Source organism: Thalassophryne amazonica, chromosome 17, assembly GCF_902500255.1.
Source record: "Thalassophryne amazonica chromosome 17, fThaAma1.1, whole genome shotgun sequence".
NCBI classification, from domain to species: Eukaryota; Metazoa; Chordata; class Actinopteri; order Batrachoidiformes; family Batrachoididae; genus Thalassophryne; species Thalassophryne amazonica.
The window spans coordinates 76,193,994-76,207,538 of record NC_047119.1 but is presented as its reverse complement, the minus strand read 5'-3'; the positions used below and the strand labels follow the sequence as shown (position 1 = coordinate 76,207,538).

Genomic DNA, 13,545 nt, shown 5'->3' with positions numbered 1-13,545 from the left:
AGTACCATTACTGCTAAAGGAGGTCGAGGAATAACTAACATTCACACCCAGAGCAGAAAAGTGCGGGAGAGACAGGAGAAGCCTGCCATGCTAAACCGGCTAAGAGCTAGTAGCTGCGTTAAGCTAGCGGATTCCTAAAAACACACAAAGTGATAATGTGTAAATAATTTAGAGGTGATTCAGCAGAGGGAGTGCTTTAGTTAAGGCACATGAAGATTACACTGTGAAGCAAATCGTTATCTAGTAACTAGCCTAATCTAAATGCGCAGTATAAACATCTAACAGATACAGAAAAACACCGCTGTGCTCCGGAACAGGAAGTGATACAATACCGCAGTGAGAGCCAACACCAGTAGAGGCAAGCAAGAGCCAAAGTCATGATAAATCATGATAACAGGAAGGTACTCCCTCCAGATCAAGAGTACCATTAGATGGAGGTGTAGGAATTTTTATCAAACAATTTTTGAGCAAGGAGACCCGCATGAAATTACTGTCCCATTGACCCAGTCGAAAATGGGACTGTGTTGTTGCAGCCAGGGATGCCCCAGAATAACAGAATGAGTCATCTTGTCTAAGACAAAGAAGCTGATTGACTCCACATGGTTCTCATTGACAGTTAAGCAGACTGAGTGTGGTGAGTAATTTGTCCCATATCCACAGCCTTCACCACCAGAGGTCGTGAGAGGCGGTAGAATTTGAGGTGCAGGGATCTGGCGATAGAAGATAATATAAGATTGGCGTCAGACCCAGAATCCACAATAGCGGGCACTGAAACGGAGGACAGATCAGATTCGAAATTAGCAGAAATAGAATTCTGAGAAACCGAGGAAGAAATTGAATTTTGACTCACGGGGTCCAGGATGAAGCGGGAGGGAACCCACGACCGCTCCTCGGGGCCGTACCCCTCCAAATCAACCAAATATTGAAAACTGCAGGAGGCAAGAAGCCGCCGCACAGAGAAAACAGCCCCCCTCCCCCATGCACTGGGGGGAACGGCTGGAGGGCACAGAGAACTGGATTTAAGGGGCTTAACCTGACTGACATGGAAAGTGGGATGAATACGCATGGAACTGGACAATCAAAGACGGACAGAGACGGGATTGATGACCTTAGACACAGGAAAAGGGCCGACAAACCTAGGAGATGAGGTGCTGATTGGAAGCAGGTGTGCGTGGAATGCACCAGAAAGGGGGGTGGCCAGAGAGAGAAGAAACACCCACACCAAGAGCCAGAAGAGACAGACAAGAGAGAAAGGGACAGCCAGACCCAAATGGGAAAAACTCCCACAAGAAAGCAGGTGAACAATACAAAAGCAATCAAAACACCACAATAGCTCACATCCTGACATACTTAGCTGACAAAATTAAACCCTACATACCGGCCTGCAAAGTTTCATCTTCATCGCAAGGTTGTATCTTTATAGTTATGGACAGATTTTCTTGGATGGTCCACTTCATTCCTCTTCCAAAGCAGACAGCTGAGGTGTGATTACAGCATGTTTTCTACCTGCATGGGCTCCCATCACATGTCATGGCTGATCCTGGACCTCGGTTATTTCTGGTTTTCAGAAGACGTTCTGCAGGCAGATTGCCACATCGGTCAGTCTTTCCTCGCAGTACCATCCCAATCCAATGGCCAGACAGAGTAGTATAATCAGGTGCTGGAGATGGTTTAATGTTGGTTAGGGTTAGGGTTGAGCAGCTTGTAGGTGGAATTTGCCCACAACTTGTTCCCTGTCCCCTCCATTGGGTTGCCACCATTCTGATGTGCCTATGATGATTAGCCCCCATTCTTCCCTGAGTCAGAGGATGAGGTGGTGGCACTATCTGCTAATGTGTCAAGCCTGGGTGGCTCTCTTGCTGAGGTACCAGTGGATGGCTGACAGGCATCATTCTGTAGGCTGACCCACATGGATGGATAGTGGGTTTGACTTTCTACTGGAACTCCCCCCATTGGCCCTTGTAGGAAGCACCCCCTTTGATTTGCCTCTTTCTCATTTCTAAGGTTCTTATTTGTGTTGCTGTTGTTGTTTCAATGCTTCTTCTTCATCCCGTTTTCTATGTCCTGTGTGTCAGGCCTCCTGTGTGTTTTTTAATGTTCCTGTTGCTGGCCTTTCCTGTTTGACCCTGGTTTTGTCTTCTAGCCTGCTCTCTTCTGTATTCTGACCTCCTGCCTATCTTATGATCTACAGTAGTCCCTCGTTTATCGCGGGAATTACGTTCCAAAAATAACCCGCGATAAGCGAAATCCGTGAAGTAGTCAGCGTTATTTTTTGCAATTATTATAGATGTTTAAGGTTGTAAAACCCCTCACTACACACTTTATACACTTATCTCAAACAGGCATTAACATTTTCTCATTTTCTCTCCTGTGTAAACACTCTCTTTTTCTTCTGGGTGAGAAGATTAAAACAGACACACGCAGAACTCTCCCTTCGCTCACTGCCTCCGGTGGTATTGATGCGGGACCCGTAAAGAATCCAAGTCCTCTCTCAGTGGCCACGGAGCTCTGCGGCTGCGGTCAACATCCGCATCAAAACAGTAAGCGTAGTCTCTGGACCTGTTGCCAGATTTGGCACAGCTCTGCACAGCAGACAGTAAGGCGGTGTGAGTGGCATGCTGCTGCGTTTACCGTGTCCGCAGACTCAGTAAGTGCATCTGAAGCAGTGAGAGCAATCGCAGTGATGCCGACCGGTGCTGCGACCAGCCCGCTGATAAGGACGCAGAACACAATGCGCTGTTAAAAAAAGCATGCAAAATTGCTCTAAAAAAATCTGCAAAACTGCAAGGCCGTGAAAGGTGAACCACGTTATAGCGAGGGACCACTGTACTTCAGAATTTTGTCCTCGATGTATCATGTACAGACTGATATTCCTGTGATGCCCATCTCTGGACATTAATTAAAGCATTTTGTAGTTAGCCTAACATGTAGTTCTCTGCTCAGGAAGCTCAGTCTTACAGTCAGTAGGACCCAAGTTTGCCCATATTTTTTTGCATTTACGCATATCTCTAAAATTAGAAAGGTGTTGTCTCAGAGTGATGCTGAAAAACTAATTCATGCATTTATTTCCTCTAGCTGGACTATTGTAATTCATTATTATCAGGTTGTCCAAAAGTTCCCTAAAAAGCCTTCAGTTAATTCAAAATGCTGCAGCTAGAGTACTGACGGGGACTAGAGGAGAGAGCATATCTCACCCATTGATTGGCCTCTCTTCATGGCTTCCTGTTAATTCTAGAAGAATTTAAATTTCTTCTTCTTACTTATAAGGTTTTGAATAATCAGGTCCCATCTTATCTTAGGGACCTCGTAGTACCATATCACCCCAATAGAGCGCTCGCTCTCAGACTGCAGGCTTACTTGTAGTTCCTAGGGTTTGTAAGAGTAGAATGGGAGGCAGAGCCTTCAGCTTTCAGGCTCCTCTCCTGTGGAACCAGCTCCCAATTCAGATCAGGAGACAGACACCCTCTCTACTTTTAAGATTAGGCTTAAAACTTTCCTTTTTGCTAAAGCTTATAGTTAGGGCTGGATCAGGTGACCCTGAACCATCCCTTAGTTATGCTGCTATAGACGTAGACTGCTGGGGGTTCCCATGATGCACTGTTTCTTTCTCTTTTTGCTCTGTATGCACCACTCTGCATTTAATCATTAGTGATCGATCTCTGCTCCCCTCCACAGCATGTCTTTTTCCTGGTTCTCTCCCTCAGCCCCAACCAGTCCCAGCAGAAGACTGCCCCTCCCTGAGCCTGGTTCTGCTGGAGGTTTCTTCCTGTTAAAAGGGAGTTTTTCCTTCCCACTGTAGCCAAGTGCTTGCTCACAGGGGGTCGTTTTGACCGTTGGGGTTTTACATAATTATTGTATGGCCTTGCCTTACAATATAAAGCGCCTTGGGGCAACTGTTTGTTGTGATTTGGCGCTCTATAAAAAAATTGATTGATTGATATGCTGCTTCCTGTGAGCAGGAAGTCAGTGATCTGCCTGCAGGTGGTGTTGGGCACGCCAAGCTGAGAGAGCGTGTACTGCAGCAGGGCCGGGATGATCATATTGTGAGCTGAGGTTCACAAACAGAATCCTGATGTTGGAGAATGAAGTGGAGTGCCGTGTTGACAGCGTCATCTACAGACCTGTTGGCTCTGTAGGCGAACTGCAGGGGATCCAGGAGTGGGTCAGAGATGGCCTTGATGTGTGAGAACAAGGTGCTCAAAAGTCTTCATCACCACAGAGGTCCGGGTGATGGGTCTGTAGTCATTAAGTCCTGAAGGTCTTTGTTTTTTGAAGATGGGGATGATGGTGGAGGCCTTGAAGCATGCTGGCACCTGGCATGTCTACAGTGAGGTGTTAAAGATGTCTGTGAACACCGGAGATAGTTGGTCTGCACAACTCTGCAGTATGGATGGGGAGACAGAGTCACGTTCGGCTGCTTTGCATGGGTCCTGTCTCTTGAACAGATTGTTGACATCCCTTTCATGAATGGAGAGGGGTGTGGTGGAGAGGAAGTGGGGGGGGGGGCTGCTGTGAGCAGTTGTATTGGTGGAGCACATCCCAGCTGGAGAGTTAGGAGGTGCTGGTGGGTTGGAGCAGATTGTTGTTATGGGGGATGGTAATAGGACTATCCCATTGTCTTTCAAATCTGCAGTAAAACTCATTCAGCTGGTTTGCCAGACAAGGGTCCTTTGCAGAGTTGGTGGGGGTTGGTTTGTAGTTCGTGATCTGTCTGAAGCCCCTTTCACACTGGCATATTCATAGAGCTGTGTATTGCAGCGTTGTTTCATTTAACCCTCTGGGGTCCGAGGGCATTTTTTGGACAGTTCACTCGCCTGGCATAAATGTTTTATTATTGCTATTATCAGCTCTCCCTGCATCCCAATCAAGTTTTCTCTTTTTCAGGACAACCTGTGCTTTCAGAATATATATGTTTTTTGTTGTTTATGTGTAAAAAGGTTTGCAATCAAAAATAGGCAAGGAAAAAACTAAAGTGAAAATTAGGGTTAGGGTTAGGGTTTGGCAAGGAAAAAATAAAGCAAAAAATAATTTTCCACACCCATTTATTCAAACACAGCAAACTATAATAACAGTTTTGACACTTTAAAGGTAATTTGAGGTCTTGTGCGAAAGACTGTACAACAAAAAGGTTCAAACAATAAACACAAATGCACATTTGAACAATATATACAAAATGGTCTATGCTTTTTTTTCCATTGATATGGTAAACAGTGCTTTACACAGAGAAAGCAACAGAGTTATCCAGTAACATTCACATGCAAACTAGTGGAGCAATCTTGATAGTTGCACACTCTTTGTTTGAGCACGTGAGATTGTCATCAGAGGCTCTCTGTCTGCTTTCACTGATCGCTGTGCGTAATGGCGCAGGGCGCACTGAGTATGTACTAATATTATGTACTCATTGGAGCACCCAGGGGGCTATTCAAACGGGCCAACTAGTACCACACCACTCCTGAAATCTTTGGCTTTTCACGTGAGGTAAATCTGCCCTACGACTGGATTTTGGAAAACCATGTGACGGCGAACCAATTCTGATTGGACACTCACATTGCGCACGTCATCACACACAGCTTCTATGAGGAGTACAAAGATGGCCAATGGCTGGCTCGAAAGTCAGCGGAGTTAACTTTTCAGCAAAAAAAGGTAAGTTTCTATCTCATATCATTCAAACGTTTTTTTGTTTTGTTTTTTTGTAATTCAATTTTTATTACTTTATGACTTTAAAACAGTAAAACCAACACAACCAACACACACACATGGACAAGAACAAACCCACTACCTACAGTAAATTGTTAACAACAAGAAAAAGGGGAGAAGAAAAAAAAGGGGGGGGGTTGGGTGTGTGGCGGGAGAGATATATATACCACGAGTCCCAGGTTAATGTTCTCCAACTCTTCCGCTCTCCTCCCCAGTCACCTCTCCCCTCCACTTCACAGCCAAGATCTTTTACAGTCTGAGTATTTCATCCTTCACATGAAAATCAAACTACTACATTTCACGTATCACCCATTTTGTAAGTGGTTCAAATAGGGCCCCATAATTTCAAAAACACCTCCTCTTGGTCATTCAGTCTAAAAGTCAACCGTTCATAGTTGGCCATTTTGGTCATTTCTTCTAACCATTCATTGATTGGACATTTTTTGATTTCCAGTGTCTAAGGATGATCCTACAACCTGTCACAAGGGCCAATTTACACCATAGGTTCTGCTGACCGGATAACCTCCTTTCACCTATCAAACCTAAAATACACAAGGCGGGGCCCTGAGGCATATCTATCTCCAGAACTTTGTTGATAACTAATATTATCTTTTTCCAAAGGTTCTGTGTCATTTCACACTCATACAGCATGTGTACAAGTGTTCCCTCCCACCTCTCACATCTCCAGCATAACTCCGAGTCACAGAGCTTTAACCTTGCCATCTTACTGGGGGTCCAATACATTCTATGTATAATTTTGTACATAATTAAGCAGTCTGTGTCTCTCTTGATATCTTATGCCAAGACGTAGTAATTCTTCCCACGTCTCCCCACGATCTCACCCCCTAAATCCTTCTCCATGCCCCTTAAGAGCCTCAAGTTTGGGTGGATGAGATTTCTCATGAGACTATAATATTTAGATGCCCCACCTTTACCCCCGGTTAATCTGCATTATCTTTTGTACTCGGATTGAGTACTAGTGGAAGTTTTTGTGTTTGTTGCAATATACAGCTTTGTAACTGCAATACTTCCAGAAATCCTGTTTGGGGAGTTTGTATTTACTAGCCAATTGCTGAAAGGACATTAAGTTTGTCACCCTCAAAAACATCTCCAACATATATAATCCCTGTTATAGCCCATGATTTCCAATACAAGTTTTTTTCCCTAATTTCAGCTGCGTATTATGCCAAAGGGGTGACTGTTAGTAAAAAAGGGGTCAGAGCCAATAATATCATGTGATCTTTGCCAAGTTTCTTTGGCGAATACAGTAACGGATTACCAGACGGACTTTCACCTCCAGTTTGAGAGATAAAAGCTTGCAATGGAATAGGCTCCGTCAGTTCCTTTTCAATCAGAACCCAGCCAGGGGCTTGGGCTTCTGTACTGTCTATTTTAGCCAACTGGTTGAGAGAGAAGGCATAATGATACCAATCCATTCTTGGAAGATTGAGACCTCCATCTTCAATTGCAGCATTCATCTTATTTCTGTTTAAACCACGTCTTTTGCCTCCCCATAAAAAAAAATTACTGCTATGTTGAATTTTTTAAGTAACGGGGGATGGGAGACTTATGGGTAGCAAGTGCAAAATATAGTTAATTTGTGGGATAATCATCATTTTCAGGACATTTATTCTACCCAGCAGAGATAGTCCTGATTTAGCCCAATTCTGTAAAGTGTTCTCAATTTTTTATCAGGGTGGGAAGTAAATTTTCTGTCATAATATCTTTAAACCTGGTGTGAGTTTATCCCCAAGTACACCAAACCTGAAGGGAGCCAGTTAAACTGCCAATTCTGTCTAATACTTGGTGGGCATAGTCTAGACAGTGGCATTGCCTCAGATTTTCCCCAGTTTATTTTATAGCCTGAAAGAATAGAGAAAGTATCAATTAAAGACAAAATTTGAGGAACCGCTGTCTCTGGATTTGAAGTCACTAACAGAATATCATCTGCATAAAGAAATAGTTTGTGCTCAATTTTCCAGCTAAAATACCCTTCTTCCTGATGGCTGTTGCTATGGGTTCCAGTGCCAGTGCAAAATGCAGAGGGCTCAGGGGACAGCCCTGTCTTGTACCCCGGAATAAAGGGAAACAGGAGGATAAATTCCCATTCGTCAAAACCGAGGCCTTGGGATTACAGTATAGGAGACTAACCAAATTTATAAAGGAGGGACCTAATCCAAACCTGTTTAGTGTTCTGAACAAGTAAGTCCACTCCACTCTATCAAAAGCTTTCTCTGCATCTAAAGAGAAAGCCACTATGGGTTCAGTGTAGTTCCTTGCCTGCCAGATTAGGTGTAGTAATCTGCGTACGTTATCTGCTGAAGACCTTCCTCTAATAAACCCTACCTGATCCAGATGAATCAGGTTGGGTAAATGTACCTCTAGCCTCCTGGCTAATACCTTGGCCAGTATTTTAGCATCTACATTTATAAGAGACACTGGGTGATAATTTCCACACTGTTGTGGGCTTTTACCTTTCTTATGTATCAAGGTTATTACTGTAAATTGCATGCTCTCTGGCATATTACCCCTCTTATTGCATCTCAAAAAACTATCACTAGCCTTGGTGTTAGTAGGTCCACAAATTCTTTATAAAAATCTATTGGCAGCCCATCATTTCCAGGAGCTTGGTCTTAGCCATTGTATACGACGGCGTGGGCCCCAGAGGTTTAAATATGCCCGAAATGCGCGTGTACTCAGCCTTTTTCCATGTTCATAGATCTGCTTGCAGCTGCGTGTATTTGCTTTTTAATGTCTGTACACAGTCGCATGTTGCCGCTATTTAAACCTAGTTCCTTCCTGCTGGCTGCACTTGGAAAACAGTGGACTGTATCATGACCTTTTTACAGTTTCATTACTGCCACATATGTAGCCAAAGCTGCTATTTTCTGCCTCTGTGGAGGTGCGCTCTGTTCTCTACTGCACGGTGTGGTGCACATCAGAAACACAGTCATTTAACCTTCTTCTTCTTCTTCTTCTTCTCATTATTATTATTATTATTATTATCTATTTTTTGTCTTGGTGGATCATTTTCATTGTGTCCAGAAGCTGCTGAGTCTGGCTGTGGTAAAGGCTGCTGTGAATGAAGCGCTGTGACTCTAAACTTTTAAACTGTTATTGTCTGGACGCAGGTTGAGGAGCGGTCCAGCGTCTGACTGAACCAGCGCTAAATAGCCAGAAGCAGTTCCAAAAGAAACAAATTTATTTTTCTTCCCACTGTGCTATACACAAAATACAAAATAAATGAGTCTGGTGGGGTGAAGAGGCGGCGCGCTCTCTCAGCGCCTCAACAGATCGGAGCCTGAACGTTCTGGACTCAGGAGTTCCTGGGACACCCCCCAGGTGGCTTTTCCAAGACTGTACTCTGTGAAGGAGGAACAGAGATGAGGTTATTCAGTACTTTTATCAAGAAAAACTATTTAGAGGCACACTTATCAGCAACACGTTCAGGACTGATTTCAGGCTTAATTCAGAAGAACAGCTGCTCACAGCTTGTGGAGGATTATCAATCCGCACGCCACAGCCGTGAGGAGCAAACGAGACGATTCTCTTCAATACTTAATTTTAGCTGCGCAACAACGCCACGTATATTCACAGATAAGCTTATAAGGATAATCACCTCTGACGTGTGCTGACAGCGCTTGCCTCTCACCCTCGTCCTCCTTCACAGGCGCAATGTCAGCTTCTGGAGCGGCCCTCAGCATCCTCAAACGGTCGTCACACGGTCGTATTCTCCGGCACTTAAGCCCAGATCACTGCTGGCTTAAATGCAGTTCAAACACAAAAGCCACAAAACAGTGTCCAGCCAAGCCCCCCAATACACAACATAAACCTCCAGTTGCTACGATCAGGTCCACTGATTTGATCAGACCTCATCGATCAGGACATCTGATGAGCGCACCGTCATGCAGCGACAAGGCTTTTATTTTAAAGCTGCAGGTGTGTGCTCTGATTTCTCTTCTAGTTTCTTCCTGTGATTGCGGAGCTGCAGCTGGCAATCCCGCGCGAGCTGTCTGTGAGTGGATGTGGAGATGTCCTCTGTGAGGACACTGGATGTGGACATGTCCTCTACCTGGCGATTGGTCTGTGAGCAGGAGTTGACGGACTTTATTTAACACAACCGTGAGAGAACTCATGAGAAGCGCCGAGGAGCTGCAGCCAGGCTGCGTGATTTATAGCTTCGTAACAATGGAGCATAGCAGAAACCATAAATTGGCGTCAGGTAGCTTTATTTTGTGTGGGTGTGGCATCCAGTCACGTTAAGTGCTGTTACATTGCCTCAACTTGCATGAAAACTTCTTCCTTTCTTCATCCAGTTCTCAAAAAATTAATCATGTTTAATTTTTTGCATCCATTTCATGTTGCCCTTTGCATCCCTCAGCGTATTGTGGCTGCAAAACTCGGTGTCATCATGACGCGCATGATGCAACTCTATGTTGGCCTGGTGTGAAAGGGTCTTAACCACCTTCCAAAACCTGTACTTTGTCTCTTCAAAATGTAAAAATCAGGGTCTCAGCATCAGCCATAGACAGGATGGGATGAATCTTCACTATATTTCGCAGGTGGAAGAAAGCAGTCCTCATAATATCTTTAATGTGGAGGTCAAAGGACAACGTAGGATCAAAAATTACCCCAAGGTTCCTCACTTTGTCAGTGTGATGTATGACACACGAGCCTAGGCTAAGAGTTAACTGGTCAAATTGATGCCGATGTCTCACTGGACCAAGAACCATCATTTCAGTCTTATCAGAGTTTAAAAGTAGGAAGTTTCTAGACATCCAGCTTCTCACTGCTGCAAGGCAATCTTCTAAGGATTTTATGTGAACGAGATTACCAGCAGTTATCAGCATGTATAACTGAGTATCATCTGCATTGCAATGATAGATAATCCCAAAATCTGCCCCAAGGGGTGCTATATAAATATTTGTAACATCGTAGCAGTTGGTCTGAAGTCAAATCCCCGAAAATAGCTCAGAAGTATTCATATGTGAATTTCAGTTTACTTTGGGCCAAAGTGGTGCCTGCATTTTGTAATTTACTTTGTGTGTGTGTTCTTTAGTTGAAAGCACGCAGCGCAGAGAGTGAGAGTGCTTCTCCGGGAGGTTCTGTACTGCAGTTCCAGTCTGGCCGAAAGAGTAGCACCAGTCTCCAGCATTTCCACAGACCAGGTAAGCACAGTGCAGACTAGGGGGTGTAGAAGCATTCCCAAGCTAACTGAGAAAAATAAACCCAGCAGTGTGTCCTGGGTTTTCCCCATGGTCTCCTCCCAGTTGGATGTACCTAGAAGACCTCCCTAGGGAGATGACCGGGACCATCGAGGACCAGGGGATGCCTGAACCACCTCAGGTTCAGGCTCTTTTTGATGCATTCTTGCAACAGCTCTACTCCGAGTCTGTCCTGGATATTCAAGCTTATCTCCCTGTCCCAGCATAGCTCAGATAACCAATGGAATCTCATTTCCACTGCTTGTATCTATGACCTTGTTCCTTCTGTCATTATCCAAAGCTCACAGCCATAGGTAAGGATAGAAATGTAAATTGATTGGTAAATCGAGAGTCTTGCCTCCTGGCTCAGCTCTTACTTCATCTAAATGGGCTGCTTTGAAATCCTGTCCATGAACATCACAAACAGGAAGGGGCAGTCCAACACCCACCAGGAACATGTCTGATGTGGTTCCGTATAGAGACAGGCTCATTCATTGCAGCTGTTCTGGTGTCACATAATCATGCAGCACACACACACACACACACACACGACACCTTGAGGGACCTCGTCATATACCTTTTCCAAGTCCATAAAACACACGTTGGCCTTGCTCCCAATCAGACCGGGAGTGACATGTTTAGCCGCATGTTCTCCTTGAATTGCTGGCTGTCTGAGTGGTGTCCAAAAAATGAGGTGGGCTTCGTAGATAATTGGCAAAGCTTCTGGGGAAAACCTGGTCTTGTTAGGAGAGACGGCATCCATCCCACTTTGGATGGAGCAGCTCTCATTTCTAGAAATCTGGCCAATTTTCTTAAATCCTCCAAACCGTGACTATCCAGGGTTGGGACCAGGAAGCAGAGTTGTAGTCTTACACACCTCTCTGCAGCTTCTCTCGCCCTGCCATCCCCTCATTACCCCATCCCCGTAGAGACGGTGCCTGCTCCCAGACTACCAATAACCAGCAAAATCTATTTAAGCATAAAAATTCAAAAAGAAAAAATAATATAGCACCTTCAACTGCACCACAGACTAAAACAGTTAAATGTGGTCTATTAAACATTAGGTCTCTCTCTTCTAAGTCCCTGTTGGTAAATGATATAATAATTGATCAACATATTGATTTATTCTGCCTTACAGAAACCTGGTTACAGCAGGATGAATATGTTAGTTTAAATGAGTCAACACCCCCGAGTCACACTAACTGTCAGAATGCTCGTAGCACGGGCCGAGGTGGAGGATTAGCAGCAATCTTCCATTCCAGCTTATTAATTAATCAGAAACCCAGACAGAGCTTTAATTCATTTGAAAGCTTGACTCTTAGTCTTGTCCATCCAAATTGGAAGTCCCAAACCAGTTTTATTTGTTATTATCTATCGTCCACCTGGTCCGTTACTGTGAGTTTCTCTGTGAATTTCAGACCTTTTGTCTGACTTAGTGCTTAGCTAGATAAGATAATTATAGTGGGCGATTTTAACATCCACACAGATGCTGCAGAATGACAGCCTCAACACTGCATTTAATCTATTATTAGACTCTAATGGCTTTGCTCAAAAGTAAATGAGTCCACCCACCACTTTAATCATATCTTAGATCTTGTTCTGACTTATGGTATGGAAATAGAAGACTTAACAGTATTCCCTGAAAACCTCCCTTCTGTCTGATCATTTCTTAATAACATTTACATTTACTCTGATGGACTACCCAGCAGTGGGGAATAAGTTTCATTACACTAGAAGTCTTTCAGAAAGCGCTGTAACTAGGTTTAAGGATATGATTCCTTCTTTATGTTCTCTAATGCCATATACCAACACAGTGCAGAGTAGCTACCTAAACTCTGTAAGTGAGATAGAGTATCTCGTCAATAGTTTTACATCCTCATTGAAGACAACTTTGGATGCTGTAGCTCCTCTAAAAAAGAGAGCTTTAAATCAGAAGTGCCTGACTCCGTGGTATAACTCACAAACTCGTAGCTTAAAGCAGATAACCCGTAAGTTGGAGAGGAAATGGCGTCTCACTAATTTAGAAGATCTTCACTTAGCCTGGAAAAAGAGTCTGTTGCTCTATAAAAAAGTCCTCTGTAAAGCTAGGACATCTTTCTACTCATCACTAATTGAAGAAAATAAGAACAACCCCAGGTTTCTTTTCAGCACTGTAGCCAGGCTGACAAAGAGTCAGAGCTCTATTGAGCTGAGTATTCCCATTAACTTTAACTAGTAATGACTTCATGACTTTCTTTGCTAACAAAATTTTAACTATTAGAGAAAAAATTACTCAAACCATCCAAAGACGTATCGTTATCTTTGGCTGCTTTCAGTGATGCCGGTATTTGGTTAGACTCTTTCTCTCCGATGTTCTGTCTGAGTTATTTTCATTAGTTACTTCATCCAAACCATCAACATGTTTATTAGACCCCATTCCTACCAGGCTGCTCAAGGATAGTCCTACCATTATTTAATGCTTCGATCTTAAATATGATCAATCTATCTTTGTTAGTTGGCTATGTACCACAGGCTTTAAGGTGGCAGTAATTAAACCATTACTTAAAAAGCCATCACTTGACCCAGCTATCTTAGCTAATTATAGGCCAATCTCCAACCTTCCTTTTCTCTCAAAAATTCTTGAAAGGGTAGTTGTTAAAACAGC

The 13,545-nt window shown here is 43.8% G+C and overlaps 1 protein-coding gene across 1 annotated transcript in view; it reads left to right on the top strand.

Moving 5' to 3' along the window:
* LOC117529151 (dematin-like) overlaps positions 1–8,856 on the top strand; it is a 162,934-nt gene extending 154,078 nt beyond the window's left edge. Inside the window, exon 15 of the mRNA XM_034191849.1 lies at positions 8,829–8,856. Coding sequence (XP_034047740.1) covers positions 8,829–8,856 — 28 coding nt within the window. The remainder of the gene's footprint in view (positions 1–8,828) is intronic.
* The last annotated feature ends 4,689 nt before the right edge of the window (positions 8,857–13,545 follow it).